Source organism: Natrix helvetica, assembly GCF_964273705.1.
Source record: "Natrix helvetica genome assembly, chromosome: 4".
Classification (NCBI taxonomy): Eukaryota; Metazoa; Chordata; class Lepidosauria; order Squamata; family Natricidae; genus Natrix; species Natrix helvetica.
The window spans coordinates 124933698-124959388 of NC_138550.1; the positions used below are offsets into that span (position 1 = coordinate 124933698).

The window sequence follows — 25691 nt, forward strand, 5'->3', positions numbered from 1 at the left end:
CACTGATTTGATAGCACATAATCAATAACTCTGTAGACCTTACTTAACCCCTTCCCTTTACCCCACAGTTGCAATATAATCCAGCTATTGGGAAGCTGGGTTAAGGATCAAGGTAGACTATATTATTTCTGAGAGTGGCAGTTCAAATCTTTAATTTCAGACTTTGGAAGAGATTATTATTTAAAATGTGATTATTCTAAATTCATTTTTGACCAAATTCTCCCCCTTGATTGAAAGACTTGGCAACATCAGTTGGAGAGGTATGTGGGAATGGAAAAATTCAGAAGAAAATCAGACATAACTGTAGGAGTGTGCAGGCCACATAAGACAAATTTTTAATTGATGCTGTGCCAGGGTAAATGTCTTAAGATGTTCTAAATTATATTTTATTACGCCTTGAATAATACTCTCTGCTTTCATCCTAGGAAAGCATAACTCCATATGTTCCTTTTCTCATTTCCTCCCCCCACTATTACAAAGCCACCAAGCTGAAAGAGCATGTGCATTTGATTCCCTCTTGCCTAATGGATTGTGCCTTTTTTCCTCATTTGATTAATCATCATTGAACATTAGTGTCACTCTAAACCATGATCGGAAGTAAATTTGAAACATATCAAACCAAACTGAACACAAGGAATATTGGAACCCGAGAGGTTTACAAGCTGAAAATGCAGCACAACATAAAAATACTATAGGTTACTGAGCAATATTACATTTATTTCTAAATCTGCTACAAGTCTAAAAGGCAAGAATATGAAATACACTCCATTGGGACTGTGTTTCCCCGAAAATAAGAAAGGGTCTTATTTTCTTTTTACACACAAAATATGGCTTGGGCCTTATTATGAGGGGAGGGTTTATTATTTTGGGGTTGCCGGGCGGCTGCTCTCTTGTGAGTGGGCTCCCAAAGAGCCGGGCACAGCCTCATGGGTGAATGGCTGTGTTGCGCTGTCACAGCAGCGCAACCCAGCAGCCATGAAGCGACCACACTCATGAGCAGCCACCCGACAAACCCCCCTTCCAGCAGGGCACAGTGCCATTCACTGACCTAGGGGTATCGCCAAGGCGCGTGAGCACCTGTTCGCCGCCGCCTGCTCCCGCGGTTTGGCGCCTTCGAAATGGCAGTGAATGGCTCTCTGCACGGCTGGAGAGGGGGGTTGTGCAAGCGGATGTTCTGCTCTCGCTCGCGCGCCTCCCAGCTTCACGATGCCCTGGCCCAGCTCTCTCCACAGAGCCAGGGCACCTCCGCTGCTGCTGCCGCTGCATGGCTTTTTTTGAGGCTTCCAAAGCGAGTCTTCTGGCAGTGGACGGAAGTGGCTCATGCGCCTTGGCGATACCCCATAGGTCAGTGAATGGCGCTGTGCCCGGCTGGAAAGGGGGTTTGCTGGGTGGCTGCTCATGAGTGTGGTCGCTTCATGGCTGCTGTGTTGTGCTGCTGCGACAGCGCAACACAGCCATTCACCCATGAGGCTGTGCCCGGCTCTTTGGGAGCCCACTCACAAGAGAGCAGCCGCCCGGCAACCCCAAAATAATAAACCCTCCCCTCATAATAAGGCCACCCGGCAGCCCTCCTCTTCAGCTGGGCCACTCACCAACCTTGTGGTATCCCAAAGGTGCTAAGCAAAGCGATCACCTTTGCCTCCCCCCCGGTTCCCGCGGCTTGGCACCTTTGGGATACCGCTAGGTTGTGAGCGGCGCTCTGCCTGGCTGGAGGTGGGATATTGTCCAGAGGGCTTATTTGCAGGGGAGGGCTTATATTTTTGCCCACCAGAAAAATGTGGCATGGCCTTATTATCAGGGCATGTCGTAATTTTGGGGAAGCACGCTTGACCCCAGGGCCAAATACATATCTCAATCTGATGTATTTTCATAGCCATGGAGCAATGAAGGTGTGAACTTCTGACATATTATCTATTAAAACAGACAATAATATTACATTTTAATATTCTTTATATTTAAAGTTTTCTAAATTTTAATTTTGTTAATTTCTTGCAAATAACATTGAATTAATTCAAGGTTTGCCTTGAAGGAAAAGGAAAATTAAGAAAAATCAGTTGAACAGATTTATATATCATATGAAGAATACTTTCATATTATTCTATATTTCCCTCCTAAAAAATTAGGACAGCACATATTAAATATCAATTTATATTTCTTAAGATAACCTTTCTCCCGATTCTGGATGAACTACATTTTTATAAACCTTAAATGACATGGCTAACAGTCAAGTTTATGTCCGCATCTATCAGGTTGAAGAAGTCTGCAGTAGGCATTTATTGGTTCTCAAATAAGACTTGATAAAGATAAAAGCCTTGGAAATGTGATTAGAGGGCAACAAACAATTCCCTATTGTCCTTACAAATTCTCAGAAGTGTTCTTCATTCTAGAAAGGCAGATTTCTTTGAAACTCCCCCTGACAGGCACAAAGTATATCATTAGGGTGACAGCAGAACGTAAATAGTTACTTTTTAAACAAAAGTGTGATGGAAAGGGAAAAATATTACATCTAAGGGTAACATAGCAACACATGCTAGAACTACACCAAACTATGAAATTGCAACCTAAAAGTGTTCTTCATTCTAGAAAGGCAGATTTCTTTGAAACTCCCCCTGACAGGCACAAAGTATATCATTAGGGTGACAGCAGAACGTAAATAGTTACTTTTTAAACAAAAGTGTGATGGAAAGGGAAAAATATTACATCTAAGGGTAACATAGCAACACATGCTAGAACTACACCAAACTATGAAATTGCAACCTAAAATGAAAGAATTTAATTTAAAAACTGACACAGAAGTAATGTCTCAGTTGAGTTGTGGATCACTGACTCCTAATAATCAAATTTGTTACAGAAGTAGAGACTGACCCAATTCGAAACACACCAAAGCTTGCTTTCTTATATATAACCCAATACAAGTAGTCCTCGACTTACAACAGTTCACTTAGTGACCGTTCAATGAAGTGGTGGGATTCAATTTTTTTTACTACCGGTTCTGTGGGTATGGCTTGGTGGGTGTGGCAGGGGAAGGATACTGTAAAATCTCCATTCCCTCCCCACTCCAGGGGAAGGTTGTTGCAAATTCCCCATTCCCTTCCGATCAGCTGGGACTTGGGAGGCAGAGAATAGATGGTGGCAGGGCCCGTCAGAGGTGGTATTTACCGGTTCTCCGAACTACTCAAAGTTTCTGCTACCGGTTCTCCAGAACCGGTCAGAACCTGCTGAATACTAGCTCTGGTTCAATGTTACAATGACACTGAAAAAAGTGATGGTTTTCACACTTGTGACTGTTGCAGGATTCCCATAGTCACATGATTTACATTCGGGTGCTTGAGAACTGATTCACATTTATGATGCTTGCAGTGTCCCCAGGGTCAGGTGATTACATTTTGTGACCTTCTGATAAACAAAGACAATGAGGAAACCAGATTCACCTAACAACCGTGTTACTAATTTAACAACAGCAGTGATTCACTTAACGAACGTGGCAAGGAAAGTTGTAAAATGGGACAAACTCACTTAACAAATGTTTCACTTAGCACAAAAATTTGGGGCTCAATTGTGGTCATAACTCTAAGACTACCCGCACACATTATATTGGGGGGGGGGGGAACGTTATGCAAACATGCTGGTAAAAATAAAAAGTGTTTTCTTCGTTTTCCCCACCTTGTCTCCTTTTTGTCTGCCCAGGATCTGCCAGAACTGAGGTGGTGTATGATATGTGCAGGCAACAGGAAATTTGGCAAAAAGTATGTTCTGGTTTTCTGCCAATGGGAGTATTTTAAACAGACTTCTGTATGGGGTAGAGGGATTTTATCTTCTGTTTAGATCAGAGGTGGGTTCCTACCGGTTTGGACGAGTTCGGCTGACCAGTAGTGGTTTGCTGGCCTGGATCATCAGAACTGGCAGCGACCCAGGCCTGTCATGACTCCAAACCAGTTCCCAGTTGGTGTGGCATGTTTTTTTTCATGTTTTAATGTTCTGCGCATGAGCGCAGAGCGAAAGCAAGCGAGCGTGTGTATAAAATTGTGCGCGCACCGAACCAGTAGTAATGCCGGCAGCAACCTACCCCTGGTTGGGATTGCTGAATTGTTGCCGCCTAGTGTCTGAAGCCAACGTAAGTGATGGTGATCGTGAGAGATCCTGAGAAGATTAATCAACTACCTGGAGGATTACTAGATCTCTAATTAAGAGAATGGTCCTGTGGGAGCCAACCACTGATTCAATGCATGGATAGTTTGTTCTTTTTTTGATACTGGTTCTCTACCCCTCGCCACCTACAACTAAGATGGAAATGTCAGTTTTTCCATACACCGTCAGTTGAAACTAAAAAGCATAACTAAAAAAATAAAAGAGAAAAAAAAATAAGAAAAAGCAAAATAAATAGATGCCGTTTTCTTCGATCAGGTGGACTGTGTCAATTTCTGAAAGTAATTTCTTAATGTGTCTCTTTGGATTTAAATTTATTTCATGAAAAAGCTTAGTCAACAGCACAATAATATATGGAAGATGTCTCTGTGAATGTAAATTAGAATGGGTTTCCCCCTCCACCCGGATAAAAATAAATTAATTCAAGAATTAAACTGACCAAGACGGCCAAGAAAAAAATGAACTCAGATACCTCAAATAATAAAGAATGTCAGGAGGCCAATAACAGAACTAGAAATCAACCTTGTTGGAGAAGTGGAAGTGGGTGGTAGGATAAAGGAAGGCATTTCCACTGAACTTTGCCTTCTAATCCCAGAAATATAATGCTACTGTTGTATATTATGAGAGCAAAGAAATGCATTTTACACACACAGTTTTGCTGCTGTTGATCAACAATTTCCACCCACTCGCTGAACTCATGATAAGTGCTTGCTCAAGTTCATCGCTTAGATAGCTCTGAAAAGGGGAGGAGATCACAGCATTGGAAAGGGCATTTAGGTCATAAAGTTCAACTCAGATTTGGTGCAGGAATCTCTATTAACCCTTTCCTATCCAAAGGCTGTGTATTCTCTGCTTCAAAACATCCAGTGAAGGAGAAAACATCCTCTTTCCAAGTAACTGTATTATTATCAGTTGCTCTTGTAATGTTCTTTTTTCTAGCTTCCAGTGGAAGAATCTATTTCTTGTAAATGGCACATGGCTTTAGGTATCTGATGAGGGATGTTAATGTCCACCCACAGATTCATTTGCAGGTAGTTCTCGACTTACGACCTGCTGCTTAGTGACCAAAGTTATGACCGAAATCCCAAAAGGGACTTACAAACCAATTTTGAATTTTTGAAATTGCCTCCCCTTGCTTTGCGCTCTTGGTAACTGGCCCACATTTACATCATTGCAGTGTCTCGTAGTCAGGTGACTGTGATTTATAACAGTTTTGCCAGAAACCAACATTCCAGGTTCTGGCAAAACCCATCCCATTCATTTACTTAATAAAGGCTGCATTCACTTTATGACCACTGCAAAAAAAAAAGTTGTAATATCATGTCCGGTCAAAGGTGACCTGCTTTACAATTGGAATTGGAATTGCTAGGCTCAATTATGGTCATAACTCCCACCTCCTGGGAAACCTGGCTTTGCCACGTCTGCTCCAACATCTGTAACATCCAGTCCAGCCACACAGTCAAAGATAACAGAACTGATGCAACCTAAGACTATAGAGATGGACTTTCAACAAATGCTTCAACAAATTTTACAGGGCCAGGAGGAAATCAAGAAACAGCTAAGGGAAATGAAAGATGAAATTAAAGAAAATCAAGCCCAAATTTATAAGAACTCACAGAGACTGGATCTTGTGGAAGGGGGGGTGGAGGAGGTGAAGGGGGGGGGGTGGAAGCTGTGCAGAAAGGGAACAAAGATCTTGACATCCAACAGATGAAATTAGAGTTTGAGAGAATGTCCTATTATCTTAGATTTCAAAATGTTATAGAAGAAGATGGGGAAAATATAAGGGACATCATGACAAACATTCTGGCTGACTACACACACAAAGAAAAACAACAGATGGGGTGGGATATAGACCTGGTTTATAGAGTGAACTCAGCTTATGCTAGAACACACAATGTACCCAGGGAGGTTCACATTAAATTCCTTAGAAAAAGCACAAGAGATGAAATTCTGGGTGTACAAAGGGGGCAAGCATTGACATATCATGATATGGAGATAACCATTCTGAAGCAGATCCCTAAGAAGATTAGAGAAAAAAGAAAAAATTATTCGCAATTAGCGAATAAATTATACCAGAAAGGGGTGTGGTTTAGATGGTTGATGCCTGAAGGTATGCTGATATTCTGGGAGGAGACAAGAATTAGAATTAATTCACCCATAGAGGCGCAGGCCTTTATGGAAAAAAATAAAACACTCCTAGAGAAAACACCAGACACTACAACGGACACGCAGGACACGGGAGGGGCCAGAGCTCTGCCAGTGGAGGGAGATGGGGCAATAGCAAGAAGACTCAGATCACAAAAATAAACAAGAAAATCATATTATTATAAATTGACCGAAAGTGAAAATGGAATTATATTTGGATTTTATACTGTAATGTTTAATTTGATTGAATTTAATAATAGAACTAATATGCTGATTGTAATCAATTATATACTAATGCATTATATATAAATGTATACTATGGGTATGGAGGGAGGGGGCCCTCACACATTTTGCAACTGCCAAAATTTGTATACCTGTCCATTTACCCTTTTCCCTATAAATCTTGAAAAACCAATAAAATTTTATTACAAAAAAAAAAAATTATGGTCATAACTCAAGGACTGCTTGTAATCTCAAAGTTAACCGTGGCCACCTTTTTTCATAGGACTTAGTTTCTAGTCCCCAGTCAGTTTCACTGCTATTGTCTCAAACTATTACAGTTTCACTGAATCCTCGTTAGAGTGAGGCGACTCAATTCTTCAGGTGGGGCCTCACCAATAAAATAATTTCTTCCCATGATTCAAAAATTATATAAAAGAGAAGTAGAGCAGTGGTTAGAATTAAGTAATGCAGGCTAATTCTGGTGACTGTCTGCAATTTGGCAGTTCTAATCTCATCAGGCTCAAAGTTGACTCAGCCTTCCATCCTTCCAAGGTCAGTAAAATGAGGACCCAGATTGTTGGGAACAATATGCTGACTCTGTAAACTGCTTAGAAAGCATTGTGAAGCGCTATATAAGTCAAAATGCTATTGCTATAGCTGTTGATTCAGCCAATTTTGTTTTTACAGTGAAATCGTGGTAGTGCTGAACCTTGTGTCACCTCCTAATGCTACATTTAATAAGAAACAACTGACTAACTTGATTCCACTTTCCAGTACAAATGCCCATCATGGACAATGGATTTGCTTAACAACTGGAGTGTTCACTTAATGGGGTGATCCACTTCATGATTGACATAACTTATGGCTGTAATTCTAGCCTTAATTACGATCATAAGTTGAGGACTACCTGTACTATTCATTGTGATCTGAACACTTCCATCCTGACTCCTGCTGATTGCCCATTGTTTTCAATGGGTTCACAGCTCAAATGGCCTTAACTACAGAAATATAAGCTGAAAATATAGAAATATGATTTCTATGAGGAATGCTTTTGAGTAAACACTCCTTATATTTTTCTGTAGCTGTAGGTGTTCTGTAGTCTGTGTTCCCAGCTCTCTGGTGACATTACTTTCCTGCTTTAAAATCAGAATAAAAAATAATAATGCATCTGTTCTTTTTATCAGCCCACTATTGGTTGGAATCTTATTACTAACTCCGGTGCCATATGTTTTTCTCATCCAACTGACAAATTAATACTAGTCTGTTCTTTTACACTAGAAATTCAAGAAGGTGGGAAAGGTTTCTTGAAAAACTGGAATAATGACTTCAGTATCGGCAAGGTAACTTCTTTTCTTTTTAAGAATTTTAATGCAGGAAACCAACTGTGGCACATTTTTATGGCCAACAGATCCCACCAGCTCACTTTAAGCAGCTTTTGGTAGAACTTAGAATTCTAATTGACAAAGGCCAAAACTTTCAGGATTTCTTTAGTTTCTCATCTCTGATTATCAATTAATCAAGCAAGATCACAGTTTTTTCCCCAGGCTCTTCCGCTCTACAGAGTGTAATGTAATTTTTATTATGGTGACAAGAAGATAAGCTTTACTTAGACATACACCTTAAATTAAATCAAGTTAACCGAGAACGCCCAGCACGTTGTATGAACACTTTTTTCAGAGTAATTTGTTTTTCATTACTTGCTTTTCACAATGAAATGGAGTGCTCTTCCATACACATATATCAATTAGTTTTCTGTGTCTGTATATTGTGAATAATGTACACAATAAGCATTTGTTCACCAATTGCTCAAGCAGCAAGCTTCAGTTCAGCAACAGACATCGCCTGGTACCACAATTCAGTCACAGTCTGAGAAATCTATGATGTCAGTTGCTTTAATAAGTTAAGGCTGACGTGACTGGCATTAGTTCCCAGACATGAACTGCTTTTGGTTTCCATAGGGAGGATGCTGATTAAGGTATTCCAACCACACTTACCAGCATTTTCTAAACCTAGCCACACATGTTTCTGAAGATCTGAGTGGAAGTTAAATAGAATGACTTAATCCAACAACATAGATAGATGATAGATAGATAGATAGATAGATAGATAGATAGATAGATAGATAGATAGATAGATAGATGATAGATAGGTTTTTTTTAGCACCTTCCTCTTAAAGCAGTAAACCTCAAATATAGTACATACTTAAAAGTCATTTTAAAAAATCCCTCTTAACCAAATGAATATAATTGGCAACCAAGGACTGCATATACTTTTCCCTCTGAAAATTATTTTGGAGTTCCTATGGAGACCATCATTACTACAATAACTTCCAAACTCAGAAGCCATCCCAAAGAAAATCCACACCCAAGAGAACAGAGGAAACACATGACAAAAGGCAATGATGCCTTACTTGGATTCATCACTGTTGAAATCAGTGTTGTTTTTAAATTCATCTATTCAGGATATGAAGTAGGTTCAATCTCCACACGCATATTCTCCCTCCTTCCCCTCCCCGTCTGTCTGTCTGTCTCTCTCTCTCTCTCTCTCTCTCACACACACATACACAGATTAACTCTAAGAGTTATGTAGCAAATGAGTGTTTGCCATGAAAACAAAAATAAAGAAAAACCAGAGAGTAAATGAAAAAAGAATATTTGGGGATTAAATAGAATGAAATAGAGAAAGAGCAGCAATAGTGGTAATATGACATAGAAAGGAACCTGAAAAAGGTGTATAAGCAAAGAGATTTAATGGGCACAGTCTGGAACAGAGCATTTGGCTATAGCTGGTTAATAGTCTGAAGTGCCAGGCCCTTGAGATAGAGATAAATGGGACCCACTAGGCTACCTTTGTTCACTGCCTGCACAAAGGAAATGAATCTATTCCTTTTCCTCTCAAAAACCAACCACAAAAAATGTTAAAATATGTATAAGCAGACAACTGGGGGCTTTCAAGGTATGTTTGACCAGAACTCCACTTACTTCCAAAAGCACCAAGTTAATGCAGGCTGATAATCTCCCAAATAGTTCTTTGAAAAGAACAGATGAAAGAAGAGGGAGAAAGGAAGAGTGTGAATATATTTTAGTTCTATAATTTTGTATCAATGGATGAGAATAGCAATAAGTCAAATGTAATGACAAGGATAAACTGATCAACAGATGAAATAACAGAGGTTACTTTTAGTAGCTGCGTTAAAGACCCCGAAACAAGATGGCAGAGGAAGCAAAATGTTTAGAAGTTGACTTCTCCCCCATCCAAGGGCCACAGCAATCCTAGCCAGCTGGAACACAGCTGTGGAGACTCACTCTTCCTCTTTCTCCTTCCCACTCACAGATTCTTCCTTCTTGCTTTTTCAAGCCTGGTTGTTAAAGTGTGACTTTGGCTCACACACTCAATTCCTTGCCAAGTTTTTGCCCTGACCCAAGTATTATTTATTTGACATAGAAATTATCCTTCTCACTTCGAAGCAACAGAACAGCAGTAGATTAGCCCTGGAATATAATTCATGTATGGAAGTCCCATGATGTTGCAGGAGGGAAAAAAGTCCCAAACTTCTGTCTCAGTAGCCAGTCATTTGTTTCAGTGGAAATTTGATCCCTACAACATTCCACTCAGTTACATTTCTAAGAAGCTACAATGATCTGCTCCAGCCTTCCTCAATCTGCTGCCCAGATGTGTTAGATCTACTACTGTTCTTGCCAGCTAGAAATTGTTAAGTGTTGTATTGGGGATAGGGGAGGGAACATCAAGTTAGGGAAAGAGAGGCTAACCTGCCTAAAAGTAACGAATATTGTAAGAGTTCATGCCTAAATATACTCTGTTATCTGTGTTTGTTAAATAGCTGAATTTGCAATTAAGATGAAACCATATTTTCATTTATTTATTTATCACATTTCTACATCACTCATCACACCTATGTCACTCTGGGCAGTTTACAATCAAAATAAAAAGTGGTATAAAAATGCAACACAGTTAAAACAGAGTTAAAAACGAAGTTAAAATTAAGATATTACAAGTTTTAAAAGACTACCCTCATGTCACACGCCATCTACCACGGTCAGATATTACACTTTGACCTCCATCACAATTGGCAGAGCTAGTTGGAAGGCCAGAAGTGTGGGGGCATGCCTCACTCATCTCACCTATCCATCACAATTGGCAGAGCTAGTTGGAAGGCCAGAAATGTGGGGACATGCCTCACTTCTGGGGCCAAGATGTTTCAAAGGGCAAGGATGATGTAGATGTAGACATTCTTCTTGGATTTAAGCCAGTCAAAAATTATTTAACCAATGGGATCTGCAACACACCTCCTGCTTGACTGCATGGGACAGGATGATATGATTGGGTTTCCCCAAATATCCTGGTGAAGGGCTTTAAAGATAACCAACATCTTGAATTTGAAGCAAACTGGGACCCAAGGCAGCTTATCTAGCAGAGGTGCTACAAGTGCAACCTTAGGGGTGCCCAGAATTGCTCACACCACTACATTCTGCACCAGTCACAGCTTCCAGATACTCCTTAAGAATAGCCCCACACAGATTGCATTGAAGTAATCTATATGGAAGATGACCAGGACGGATGTGACTAAAAGAAAGGGTTCTCGATCTAGGAAAGGGTGTAACTAGCACACAACACGAAGCTAAGCAAAGGGCTTTCTAGCCACAGTTACTATCTGCTCCTTCACCAGAACTGGTGTGTCCCGAGAGAACCTACAGATCACATACCAGTTCTATCTGGGGCAGTACAACCCCATGAAGGACTAAAGACAGTAAGTTCCCAGATAGAGAGGAGCCTCCAATCCACAGCCAGTTCATCTTACAAGGGATCATTTGAACCATATTCCCCATCCTGACACCAGGCATAGTGAAAGAGCATTCACAGCATCATTACTTGACCTGGGACAGAGAGATACATCTGGGTAACATCAGAATACTGAGGATACTTCAACCAGTGGCAATGAATCATTTCACCCAGATAATCCATTTATGGAGATATTAAACAGGAGCAGAAAGAGCACCAAATCCTGTGGCAGCGCACAACCTCTTGCTCCCTATCTACACTGATTGAGACTAGTCTTGTAGGAAGATGGTGAAGCAGCACAAAACTGTGGCCTCCATGCCCAGCTCCCAAAGGTGACCCAAAACGATACCAAAGTCGATGGTATCAAAAGCCACCAAAAGGTCAAGAAGAGCCAGTGTGCATGCACTACATTGCCAGAGATACCCTATTCCTGCCAGAAGTCATCAGGAAGTTACTGTGAGAACACCATATGGAAGTTATCTTGAACCAATCAGCTTCACTACTCTTCTTCTTCTGACATACATTCAATTTCAGCTAGTAAATTAGAAGTTGCAAAAGGAGAAATTTAGAAATATTCATAAAAGTAACATGATAGGACGTGCACTGATTGCATGTGGGGTACATACTTCCAATATATCCCGAGGCATTATGCTTTCAACACTCACTATATATTACTATGCAAGAAAGCAAGCAAGATATATTCTTGATGAGGTTCCCAAATGGTGCCATAATGCTCCAGGGTGCCACAGTGAACTCACAGAGGCACTGTGGGATAGTTTAAATTTTTGCAACTCCACTTGCGAAGATGGGTTTTGCAACATCCATTTGTGACGTACTTCTTTGTGAAGTCAGGTTTTCGCTAGTTGCTGTGAGAAACAGAAAGTATTAAGCAAAAATCAATGTGGAACAGGAAACAAGGTTTAAAGATTTGAGAAGCTGTGCATTTACACAACAGGGATACAGAACCTGTTAGTAAAAATATGTGGTTATTTAAGAATGAAATAAAAATATTATTTTCTTTTAATTTATCTAGGTTTTTTCAGCTGACTGCATTGTTAGAATTTAAATAGTTATTAAGTTATTTGAACCCAATTGTTTAATAAACTCGAGTGTTAGTGAAGGGTGTGTGTGTGTGTCTGTGTGTATATATACACAAACAGTGGCATTATTTATTGTAAACAAACAAGTAAATAAGAAATAGAGACGTCTTGTGACAGACCTTACCCTTATCTGGCAACAAGCCCAGCACCAGCTTTTATGTGTCTGGAATCTAATGCAAAATTTGACTCCAGATGTTTTACAAACATATGTAAATGTATAATTTAGAAATTCTATAACAAAAAGCCATATAGAGTCAACAATGAAGACTATAAACAACATGTGTACTTCTTTATTGGCCTTAAAAAGAAAGCACCCTAAATCAGTGATGGCTAACCTTTTTGTCCTCAAGCGCAGAAAGCACGCGCATGCGCACGACAGCAGATGCACACGAGCCCACATCCATAATACAATTCATGCACAACCCTCACAACCCCCCGCGCAAGCGACCCCCATGTGTGCTCCCCCCTCCCCCTGCACATTCGCACATGACCCCCTGCACCTCATTTTGGGCCTAGCAGCCTCCTGGGATCAAAAACAGGGTGCGGGTTGCTCGGGAGGGTACGCCCCCCAAACGCTCCCCCTGCCGCCGTTCATGCCTACACTGTTAAAGGTGTTATGTCTGCCTTGTATGCAGCTTTATTCCTCTCTAGCATTCATCTCCATTGTTCAGTGATGTATTTCCTGCCTCTCTAGGATTTACCTCTATCTGTTCCTGTGAGGCACTTCCTGTTCCTGTTGGGTGTATATAGTTATATTCTTGATGGCTTATATAGTGTTTTAACTGCATTTTAATTAAACATGCTGCAGAGACCTGAAAATCAGCTGGCCAGTGGGAGGCACAAGTGCATGCGTGGTGGAGCTTAGCTGGGGCGACGGCTTGCGTGCCAGCAGAGAGGCCTACATGTGCCACCTGTGGCACTTGTGCCATAGGTTCGCCATCACAGGCCTAATTCCTTCCACTGTTTGTCTTAAATGTTAAGGTTTCTGAAACACACACACACGGAGGGAGGGAGGGAGGGAGGAATGCATGTAATATTCTACCTTGGAGCAATCTCGGTACTACTTAATTTCAATCAGTATAACTTTTCTATTCTTCAGCAACAAGGAGAACAAGGATGTAAGTTGAACTAGAGAGATCTAGTTACATTCTTAAATTTCTAACATGAATAGATAATCTAATGAAACACTCTTAAAGCTGGGTTGTTTCTAAGTAAAAAGATATGGTCATCTGTAATGGCTGAAGTTGGTATAGTGACAATCAGTGTTGCTCAAGCCAGACAGAACCACACTATAAATATGGAGAATATTAATCACAGTTTCAATATTGGGAAAGAAAAAGTCAAAGCCCTTTCCAGAATAGGGAAGGGGAAAAATGTTAAAGAATTAAAGCCTCCACCCCAGTTCAAATCCTATAAAAGACGATGCTTCTAATGAACTGAGCTGAAGCTTGCAAAACTGTGTGCCTTTTAACAAAAGTGGTTAGTTGAAGGAAGTACTTCTAGATTCTCCCTGATTGTTTGCCATAGTAAAGTCACACAATTCTCCTTCAAAACATTGGCTTTCTTACATAAAGGGCTTGATTACTGTATTTTATAGTAGGCGGATTTTTGGCACATCTTTTGTTTCAAATAAAGCAAATTATCTAGGTATATTGGAAATTTCTCTTTTTATATACTCTTGAACGTCAGCCTCGGTTTAACAGCTGTGCCTGGTCTGACAAAATCAGTCACCCTCACACAAATCTGCCTTGGAACATTAAGCAAATAAATAGTTGTTTGTTCAAAATGCTGCATACTGACTGTAAACAACCCCCGAACTACTTCACAACAAAGTAATTCCCACACTAGAATTTCACTCCTTAACAAATGTGGACAGTGATACAATGCAGAAAAACAAATTAGGCTTCACACACAATATTTTAGATTTCATTTTAAAGTGTGATTCTCATTAGAGATGTGGGATGACTACAGATGCTTTGGATTCACTGCGGGCACCCTCGTATTTGTTAGCAGCTCCTGTAAGGAATCTTGCTCTTTTTCTGGGATTGCACAGTAGCTATATGGAATCAGGAAAATATATGTTTGAGTCACAGAGGTGTTGAGGAGGTGGCAATATTTGACTGCATCCTATCAACATATCCACAACATCACCTGAACTCAAAATATTTTTCTAAATCCTGTAACTACAGTGTCAACCCAGGAAAAGGTGTGGCTCCTTTAAGGAATTTTCAACAGGCCCAGTGAGGATAGGGTGCCCATGCCAGTTCTGAAACACCTTGCCTGTTTTGGATCTGGCTATTACACAGCTTTAATTACTTTATCTATTATCTTAAGGGAACAAATAACACCAACTACTTTAAGTATACTAAATTGCAGTAGATGAATATTTGAATTTTCATTACCAATCCTAAATTGCATTGGCAATACAAAACAAAGTATATAACATTTGGTTTCTCCAAAGAAGTGTCCAAATGATAGCAACCTAAGAATACCTAAAATAAAATATAAACTTCCAGCACCAAAATATATTGAGAAAATAATAATTGTATGTAATAGGCAGGCAGGAAATGCAAAGCACACAGTCTTGCCAATGATGCAGTTTCTATTAATTGACTTTTTATTAAGAAAAAAATAAAAATCATCCCCTTGGTTGATTGGTTAGGTTAAGTGGTAAGTACCAGTCAACACAAGATACTATTTTATCTACTTTTGTGGCTTTGCGGTGAAAGCACAAGTAGACCAGAACATTTGAAATATTTAAGTTTATTCTGCACAGAATAAACATTTTTGTCCTGTCATTCCAAATTAAGCAGATTTATTATGTGTTTGAAAGAAATCACATTGTTCTGGAAAAAGAAGTAATAATATGTAATAGTATTTTTTTTTCTAAACTGCATCTTTGCATGTTTAAGGTACTGATCTAGAAAAACTCTGTTTTAAATTTACTTGAATAAACTTGAAATTACTTAAATAAACTTGAATTGAATTTAAATTGAGACGATATACATTGTTTTAAACAAATGTAAGACAATTTATTATATTATTAACAAATTATAAAGACTCTTGGTGGAAGAACTGTTTAAATAGACATTTATTTAAAGTATGTTATTAAGATATTGATGTACTGCCAAATCCACAAAGACTCTGGATTTACAACATCCCATATAAAACCAAATATATAAAATAAATCAATTATGAAAACATTCATTAACACTGATATCTGCAATCCAACAATCTTAGACATTAAAATGCTATGGAAAAGTTCTGTCTTAAATGCCTTGTTGAAGACAGAGGTTAATTGCACCCGGATGAATCAAAGATGGCCCAATACTATTTCCTAGTCATTTCATTGCAATCCCACATGCTGAGAAAAACTCAACAGCCCAATTCAAACCAGTTCTACCTGAAGAAGGTGGTCCTGAAGGTACCTGGGTATCAAGTCTTTAAGGGTTGTGTAGCTTAAAAGCAGCTTTTCAACTTCTGGTCAGAAGCTTACTGAAAACCAATGCAACACACAGAACTAATCATAATATAAACGCAACAGGCAGGTACTGCATTTTACATCAATGGTACCTTAAGGTAGTCTTAGTCTGCATAGACAGTCCATAGTAATTGAATTGAAATAGTCCTTTAAGTAATAAGGGTAAGAGTTACTCCCATCAGGACCTCCAGATCAGAGGTGGGTTTCAAATCTTGACACTATCAATTTGCTCGTGCTGGCGTGCAATGCTTCTATGCATGCACAGAAATGTCCAGGTGGGTGGGTGGAACCTCCCACTGCCGCCACTACTGGTTCGGCCGATCCAGGCCGAACTGGAAGCAACCCACTTCTGCTCCAGATCCAGAAAGAGCTCACAGAATCTGGGAGAAGACCTTTAGCACTTCTGTTGGTACGGTATTGCATGCACAGCTCCTGGTAACCAATAAGAAAACTTCCCTGAACCTTACTCCCAAAAGGAGAGTGGGTTTTTCTTAAACAAGACCACTGGAAATCAATCTCCTTACACAATAATGGATTCTAAATCCACCATTGTCAACAGGCAATGATATTCCAAAATCAACCCTGCACTGAGGTCTAAGAATTGGACATACAGCAAGATGCCACACGATCCCAAATTAGTCCTACAGCCCAATTTCATATACAGGCATTCATAGCCTATCACCTCTAGAGAAGGGCCTCCGGTCAATAGAAGATAAATTGTGGTTCATTGCCTTCTGATTTTTCTATCTTGGAACCGCTTTCATTTTGAAATAGAAAAGCTGGAAGAGCAAATCACTGATAGGCCAAATCCATCCAACAGATTTCAGTGGTAATACCAGGTGGCATCTATCTTCAACGCATGAATGAATGCAGTTTAATTGTTAATATAATTATAAATTGTGTCAAGGCTTTGCGATCGCTAAAGGCTTCAACCTAGGATCAGCTTCCTTGTTCTTTTACTCTAGAAAGAGTTATCCTGGTCATTCCTTGTCTTTCAGTCAGGATAACAAGTCCTGAAGTAGCCCTACTCAGGCACACCTTCCCAGGGGACCCTATGTTAACTTATGGCATAAGCTCCATTCAGCTGTTCAATTTGAGGCAGGAGCTGTCACAGACTCTCATCAATTGCTGGTAGTCCAGACTTAGAGGTTTTATCTTTTCCACCACATGCTATATTTGCTTTTATGCAGCTCTCCAGAGGATAGAGCTCTTCGGGGAGGTGGGGTTCTATCCCCTTTTTACCAACCACTGTCTCAGGTCTCCAGTTTTCTGCTGTATCAAACAGTCTTCAAAATTTGCCTTCTAATACCATTTCTCCTGATGGTAAATCCAATCTCACGTCTTTCTCTTTCTCCAGCCACTTCCTTCTGCCATGAAACTTAACCCATCCTTATTCTTTCTTCCTGCATAATTTCTCCAGATGTAATCTGTAATCTTCTACTCTCTCACAACATTCTCCACGGAAGAAGTTTAAAAAAGCCTTGTCTATTGAACTATACAAATGCAGAACATACACACTGGTTTCTGGGCTATTCTGGGCTATTCAAGCTGCAATTGATTTTACTGCCATACAACAGCAATGATTTTTATTACTGTCTTTGCTGTGCACAGAAATTCTAAGACATGATCTTTTTTGGAGTTACTGATATTTTTGCGCTTTATTAACTAGCGGGAATACAATATTTTTATTGAAAGATAGCAGAAAACGGGTGGGTTGCCATTGAGTGTGTTTGTCTTTAGGAACAAATGCAGAGATATATATGACTGACAAAGTTTATATTAGTAAATAAAGGCTCGATTGCCCCAGAAATTAAGGAAAATTAAATTTGTGGGAAGACAGTGCAATAGGTCTACCTTGAAAGGGAACCTGTTGAGCACTGAATCCCTGCAGTTTGCTAGAAAGAAAAGATCAGGATGAACTTTAAGTAATGTAATGAGTACAGCAATAGTATGCGATTTACTATCGCTGAACAATTTTTTGCAATCCCAGGTACACCTTTCGTCTATGGTTGTTGAAAATTATAACAAAATATCCTTCCATTTTGAAATGAGAAAAACTTAAAATTGTAATGGAAACCATAACACAGACTTAAAAGTAGTTTAAAAAAGACAAAGACAATCCAGGCTTATTCCATAAACCCAATAAAATTTTATAGGCTGCCTCCACTCCTTCTGCATTATCAACATAGTCACCCCATAAAGATTAAGCGCAATCAAAGTACACCAGAATAGACTATTTATCCAATACTTGTTTACAACAGAACCAATCAATAAATATATGCTCTCTGCTGACACCTTTGCCACAGTTCAGATGGAAAACTAATAGAAGAAGGGTATCATGTCCTTAGATAAATATTTTAAATGCAATGTGGCTGGAACTTGACCATTTTTTACAATGACTTCTGATTGCTGTGCAATAATTTTCAAAAACTTTTTATCATCAAACTGACATAATTTCAGAATGATTACATTACATAGGAATCTTGAGAAAAGTGGAATTAACTTTTAATGATTATAATGTATTTAACTGCATAATGTTTCAACATGCAGCAGAATCTCAACAGGGCTAAAAGTGTTTTGCTGCTGATTTTCATTTGTACTCGGTATCTGATGCATTTCATTGCAGGATCCAACAAGAGCCTGTCAACATTGATGGATTCCAGTTTCCATGACACCATTTTCCCACTGTGACAATGTCCTGGTTAAAACTTTCACCATGTTCATCGCTGGATGCACCTAGATTTGGGGGGAAAGGAGGCTAAGTCTGAATGCAGAAAATGAATATTCAGTGACATATTGCACTTCATGATCTTGTGTGCTGTAAAAAGTTTGTCAACCAGCTGAATGAAGTTTGGTGCTTTGTAATTCCCTAGAAAATTCTCAAAGACATTTTTGAGTGCTTTCCAGTCATTTTTTCTTGCCTCACTAACAGATCTTCAACCCACCTATCATTGATGATGTATCTGATCTGTGGACCAACAAAAATGCCTTGCTTAATTGTGACGTCAGTTATTTTTGGAGACATCTGTCTCAAATAACAAGAACCTTCCTTCTTCATCAGTTCCATAATTTTTTTTCATCAATACAAGTTTTATGTGAAGTGGAGGCAAAAATATCTTTCTTGGGTCAACAAGTATTTCATGTGCCATGTTTTTCTGTCCTGGAACCAAATTCTTTTTCATATAATGCAACTCTCTTGCATGGCTGTCTCATTCACATATGTAACAACAGTTGGCTTGGTATATCTGAACTGCATTCCAAGCAGTACAGCCACTACTCTTAGATCTCCACAGATATTGGAGAACTTGATGTACCAGATGTGCTTCAGCAACAGCTCCATGTTTTAATATGTTTCTTTTATATGTGCAGACTATTGCCAAAAGATACTGAAAGTATACATTGCTACTTGTAAAAACAGATTTCCATAAAATGGTGTGTGATAGGCTAAATGTGAGTTTCTTTTCATGTTTAATAGCCCATAATCTGTAAGATATACTCAAAACTGTTCAGGAAGCAAAATATTTGTTGTACATTGCAACAGCTTTGCATAAGACGCTATTTTCCTTCAGCAGTCAATGAATTTTTTTTAGGTAAATCACACTCTTAACAGAAGCATATAAAATATTTCTACTGTAGAAATAAAGTACAGTATTTCCATAAATCTTCTGAAATTGTTGTCATGGTTTCTTTCAGGGATAATTTTTTTGTAGCTGATAAACCAAGCAAGTTAACTAGTCAGTTTTCTGAAGTCCACAATTGAAGCTACACTTACCGGCATAATGCACTGGAATTTCTATCTTCGGCCCTATGACGTAATGGCCCTCTTCTAGACTATGAGCTGTAATAGTTGTCCACTGTCGGCATGAATGAATCAATAGATAATCACTCTCTCGAAGACCATCTATAGGTTCTCCTACAAAAAGAGATTAAAGTTTAAGTCATGTTTGATTAATTATTAAATTAATAGCAATAACAATAGCACTTATATACTGCTTCATAGTTCTTTACAGCCCTCTCTAAGCAGTTTACAGAGTCAGCATATTGTCCCCAACAATCTGGGTCCTCATTTTACCAACCTTGGAAGCTTGAGTCAACCTTCTTTTTTGATTAATGATTAAAGTAAATTAATCTTCAACTATTTAGGTAGAAAGTAAAATTTGAGCCCACAGTTTTAATCCTAATCTAATCTAATCTCTGCAATAGATTTAGTACAAGGCCATTTCCTGTCAACTCTGTCCTGCAATCTACAATACTAAGCAAAGCTGAATACTCATTGAGCTGTTGTAAGGATTATAGCATTATTTTTACCCAATTTGGTCATATACAAACCAATTAGTCAATTTAATGTGATTTAAATTAGATTTTACTGCTTTGTGCTTATGAAACTAATTATAGGGAGTCATTCCCATATCATCATTTTTACTTAATTTTAGAGAAAATTATACTTTCCTACTTTTTCCCAACTTAAACATTATCCATCACAAATTCCTGATTGGTGATTCAAGCAGATATTTTTTGGTTGTGCAACATGAACAACCACTGTGTCTGCTGTACTCCAATATAATTCAGCTGTTTCCCGATCTGTTTTGTAATCCATCCTATGTGGGAACCAGGTCACTTAAGACTATGTTCATAGCAAACCTATTTGTACCTCCTTCCTATTCACTGTTGTTGGGTGGCAAAATTATAATGTGTAGTTTCAAGTTGATTACCTGCTTAACATATAGTATTTTCACTCCTGGTAAAGAGAAGTTCACAAATTAATGTAAGTCTACACTTTGTTATACAGTTTTTCTAACATTCTCTTACTTTCCTTTTTTGAAAGAAAAATCATATCATTCTGAACTAGAAGATTCACCAATCTGATACTTCATCAAGGAGGTTCTACTCAACTAGAATATGCTCTATTGAGATAAAAGGAATTTTATTTGATAGAGAGAGGGGGGATTTGAATTACCCTCCTAATAAGGAGCACCAGCATCTAAGGGTGAAACCTAGGTAGTCCACCCCATCTAGAAGTCAGAAAGAGAAGTGTTCTTGAAAGAAAAGAGCCAAATCTCTGCCATTGGTTGGGATGCATCCTTACACATGAACCTTACTGGGACTTAAGAGATCAGGCTATAAAACTCTTTAAGTCAGGCTTGCGGGCTGTAAAATAATACCTGAAACTAAGTCTTCAATCTTTTAATCTCATAACCTTGCTGTTTTGACCATGATCATATTACGATAAATCTTGATCTTAACTTCTCTTAGATAAGACACTAATAGGAACAGAAGAGAGGGTGATAAAAGACTAGTATAGCTCTTTATTGAGTTTTAAATTAGAAGAAGAACAAGTGAAAGAAACAATGATAGCTTGGGCAAAAAACTGTGGTTATACAATAGAATTAGCTAAATGGCAGCAATTATGGGATAGAAATTATAAATTAACAATGTCAACGGCATATAAAGAGAATTTGTATAAGATGTTTTACAGATGGCACTGGCCACAGGCTAGACTGGTGAAGAAGTTTAAAGACAAATCAGCTAAATGTTGGAAATGTCATCAGACACCTGGCTCATACTATCGTATGTAGTGGACTTGCGTAGAGGCAAAAAAATATTGGACTAAAATATGTATATGGCTGGAAAAGATGATACAACAACATATTGATTTAAAACCTGAAATATTTTTGTTGGGGATTTTACAGAAAACTATAGTAAAGAAAATGTATATTTGATTGTCTATGTTATAAAAGCAGCTATGATTGTATTTGCACAAAATTGGAAAAGTAAAGAAACCCCTATAGAGGAGAATGTGATTAGGAAAATACTAGAATGTGTAGAAATGAATAGATTGACACTGGTTATCAAAAAGAAAGAACATACGGATTATTATACAATTTGGGAATTATTTTGCCGATGGCTAGAGGATAGACATAAGAATTAATAGTAAAAGAAGATGTGCAAAATACAGAAAATGTACTAATAGTTAATATAATTAATAGAGTTAAATAAATCATGATGAGGATTGTTATAGTATCCGACATTTAAGGAATTGGAAATTAAACTAAGAATAGATTAAATAATGAATGATTGTAAATTTTAATTGTTGGCACAAAATATTTGTACCTAGACAACACACTGTTTAATGGAAAATGGATTGCTTATATCCACATAAAATAAAATAAAAACATTTAAAAATATTTTAAAAACCTCCCTGAAAATCTAGGTCTTTGTTGAAGTGTTTTGTTTAAGAGCCCTCCAAACAGAACTGGGTTTGACTGTCAGACAAACAAACAGAACAGTTTCTATGTTGTGTTGGGAGGGAGTTGTTCATTATGATTCATTCACAAATTGCAAACAAAGTATCCAGTTTAGTGGCTATAGCAAGATTCTGCGTGTTTTTAATTAGGATTCACATGTATAGCTAAGTTTCCTGTCAACGGGAGTTTCCTATGTCATCAATTCAACAAACACAATAACTTTTCCAAATTAGTAAGTGGGGGGAGAAAAAAATTGAAGTTTTTTTTCAATATTTTATGAGTTATAAGACAAATCCTGACACATACTTAACAGCAGTAAGAAAATATGTCTACAAGTATTTGAAATTTGGTATAGATAGATGTGACCAAAATGTAACATTTTGAAAATATTCCGTTTTTAGGTGATGAGACAAACAGATGAAAGGCAAATGTTGTTCTTTGGATTATTTGTGTAAAAATTCAAAGATAAGCTCAATTAAACTCTTAAAAATAAAAGTAGAAATATTTTGCAAACCATGAAATTATTATTTGAGGGCCTGTTCAGTACGACATTTAACTACAGGTTTGTAAAAGATTTGATTTTTCATATACTCTTGACTAAGCACAAATTCTGTAAGAAGTGCTATTGTACTACTATCTTTAAAATGATTTTTTTTTAAAATGCAGGCCGCTGCCTCTTGCACCGTAGCTTTCTCTAGCAATAAATGGCAACAGATAAGTTATTGTTCTTCATTGATCAAGAAGGCATCTATTGCATTCCCCTTCTAAACAAAAAGCTAAGCATGTTTTCTTAGGAGGAATTTGAAGAGGACATGGTGGAAGGAAGAGAACTGACTCAGCTTATAGCATTCACCAATTAGATGCAGCCAAATCCTTCCTTCCTTCCCCTATCCCAGTGAAATACATAGCAAATAATCCTACTTGATTTATTTATCATCATAATTTCTTTTCTGTCAGCATTTCTTCAGTTTTTTCCCTCCACGTATGCTCCTTTGCCTGATTCGCTGCTTGTGGTTCCACAGCCACCATCAACTTTTAGAGCATTTCTTTTCTGACAGAAGTCATGGAGTTTATCCTAAATTAATTAAATTAAATTAAATCACACAAAATAATTGTGCATCATTATATGAGCAACCAGCTCATAAACAGAGAGTGAACATAGGTCTTTCATTATGTACTGTAAATCTGGGATAACTATCATCCTATCTTTTTTGCTACTACTTATGGGTGATAAATCCATACTTCTGTAGTGATAAATTCCACATATTTGGTATGTACAGATGGTTCTCATTTAACGACCATTCATTTAGCAAACATTCAAGGTGATAGTTGTGCTGAAGTAGTGATAGTTACAAGGGGTGCTTGAAGTTCCAGCTGTGTCACCACCCACATAGCTATTTGATTGTGATCTGAGTCCTTGGCAATCAGCTCACATTTATGATGGTTGATGCATCCTGGGGTCACATGATTTCCTCTTAAAACTTTCCCTGACAGCTTCCCACAAGCAAAGTCAATGGGGAGCCAGCAGGAAAGGTTGTGATTTGCTTTGGTAAGTCACTTACCCCCACCCCCACCCCACTTGGCAACAGCTACACCTGACCATGCTGCACTCCTGCTGTGCCTTGCAGGCCACCCATGTTCGTGCCTTACCTGCCAGCTTGTGAGACACCTGGGAGTGACATAATGGCTTGCAATCCTTGCTTAAGAGCATTAATAAGGAGCACTGGATTGTTGTCCCTAAGCAATGCGGTCACATGAGGTTGCACTGTATGACCACATTGTTTATCAACAGAAATTCCAGTCTCAATTGCCATGGTTAAATGACAACTACTATAATAGTACCCTTTACTATGTAAATATTACTACTGGTAGTAAATATTTACTATGTAAATAGTACCTTTACATTCTTAAACTGTAATAATCTTGTAATACCTTTTAACAGTTTAATCAACAGATAATATTTTAGCATGGTGTGCAATTACAGGGGCGGGGGGGGGGGGAGACTATGGCAAAGTTAGTTTCTAATGCAAATTAGTCTGATCCCAGGTGCTGTTACCTACTTATAAGCTTTTTTAAATGCACCCACTTAGCCAAGCATAACTTGGCTAAGTGGGTGCATTTAAAACTCTACCTACTACTCATCAGTACTATAGAATTACAATTGCCATGATTACAGCCAGCAGGATATTTGGAAGGGGATGATAAGCCTTCTCTTACCATAATAGTCCAACCAGCCACTGTCCAGACATGCTGGATTGCAAATCATCTTCTCTCCCAAATTGCTTTAAAACAGGAGAGGAAAATCGATGGGATTCCTAAATATGCAGAAGTCTCTTCTTTTGGACACAGCAAATTAGGAACGATATCAGTTGTACCCCTACATATCTGAAATGCTAGGTTAAAAACTTACAAGTTGTGAGAATCACAGGAACAGCATAAACCTGCAGTTTTGTCATGTTTTATTTGACAATACTTCATTACACTTTAAGGGATTATAGAGGAGACAGGCAAAAGTTTAACAAAGCCTCTGATTCGCAGAAGAACCGTCTGTTTAAATTGAAAGAACCATTTCCAATTTTCATTTTAGAGTAGCTGTATTCCCAAATTTCTGGCTGAGATGCCCTTCTTCAGGAAAAAGTTCAGCTGACAAGACAAATACATACTGTCTGCAAAGCATTATTGAATTTACATCATTTCAATAAATAATTTCTACTTTTAAGGACAATCTGTCATTTAGGTAAATGCAAATTTCAAAAGCATACCGAATTAAATGACTATAGTTAGAAAAATTTAAACTGGCAAAAATGCCACTTAATTTGTCAATTCTGCAAATTGTCAATCATATTTTTAACTCGGGTGTTGCTACCACTGTACAGAAAGGTAAAGATACCCTGGTAACCAGATGAATATAATACTGGCCACAGTATGGAAGCCGTTTCTTACAGCCTTTTCCTTTTCCAAAATGTTTTTCAACTTTCCAGTCTAGCCCAACTCCAGTTATTCCCTGGTGGTCTCCCTAGAAAGTAATAATTATGACCAACCCTAATTAGCTTTAAATTTAGACAAAGTTGACTAGGTGCTGTTACCTGCTTATAACCTTAAACTTACAAATAAGTTAGACTGTAACAAACCAACTGTTATACTGCCTTTGTCCTCAGAAGATTATTGTTCTTAGTGTTTGAGTATGGAGGGTGTGTGTGTGTGTGTGTGTGTGTGTGTGTGTAAATAATGTTATCATTTCTGTTTTTAACTAGTAACATAGAATGAATGCAGCCCTTTAATGAACTTTAATTTTAATTAAATAAAACAATTTGAATGTTAGTATATTTAGCATATTAATCAACTCGCATATACCGTATTTTTCGGAGTATAAGATGCCCCCTTTTCCCTCAAAAAAGAGGCTGAAAATCTGGGTCTGCCTCCTGAAACCCCTCCTCCTTCACCAAAATGGCGCATAGCTTGTAGGCGGCTTGTAGTGCATAACTTGTAGGCGGTTTTCAGAGAGTTCCTGGAGGCTGGGGAGGGCAGAAAAGATTCATGCTATTCATG

General features: G+C 38.3%; 1 protein-coding gene across 3 annotated transcripts in view; it reads right to left on the reverse strand.

Annotated features, from left to right (window-relative positions):
- GAREM1 (GRB2 associated regulator of MAPK1 subtype 1) overlaps positions 1-25691 on the reverse strand; it is a 77459-nt gene that overhangs the window by 33718 nt on the left and 18050 nt on the right. For 2 of the 3 annotated variants that reach the window (XM_081953002.1, XM_081953003.1), the window contains exon 2: positions 19670-19810. In XM_081953002.1, the coding sequence (XP_081809128.1) occupies positions 19670-19810 (141 nt within the window). Of the gene's footprint in view, positions 1-19669; positions 19811-25691 lie in introns of those variants that run through there. The other variant, XM_081953004.1, reaches the window with a different exon arrangement.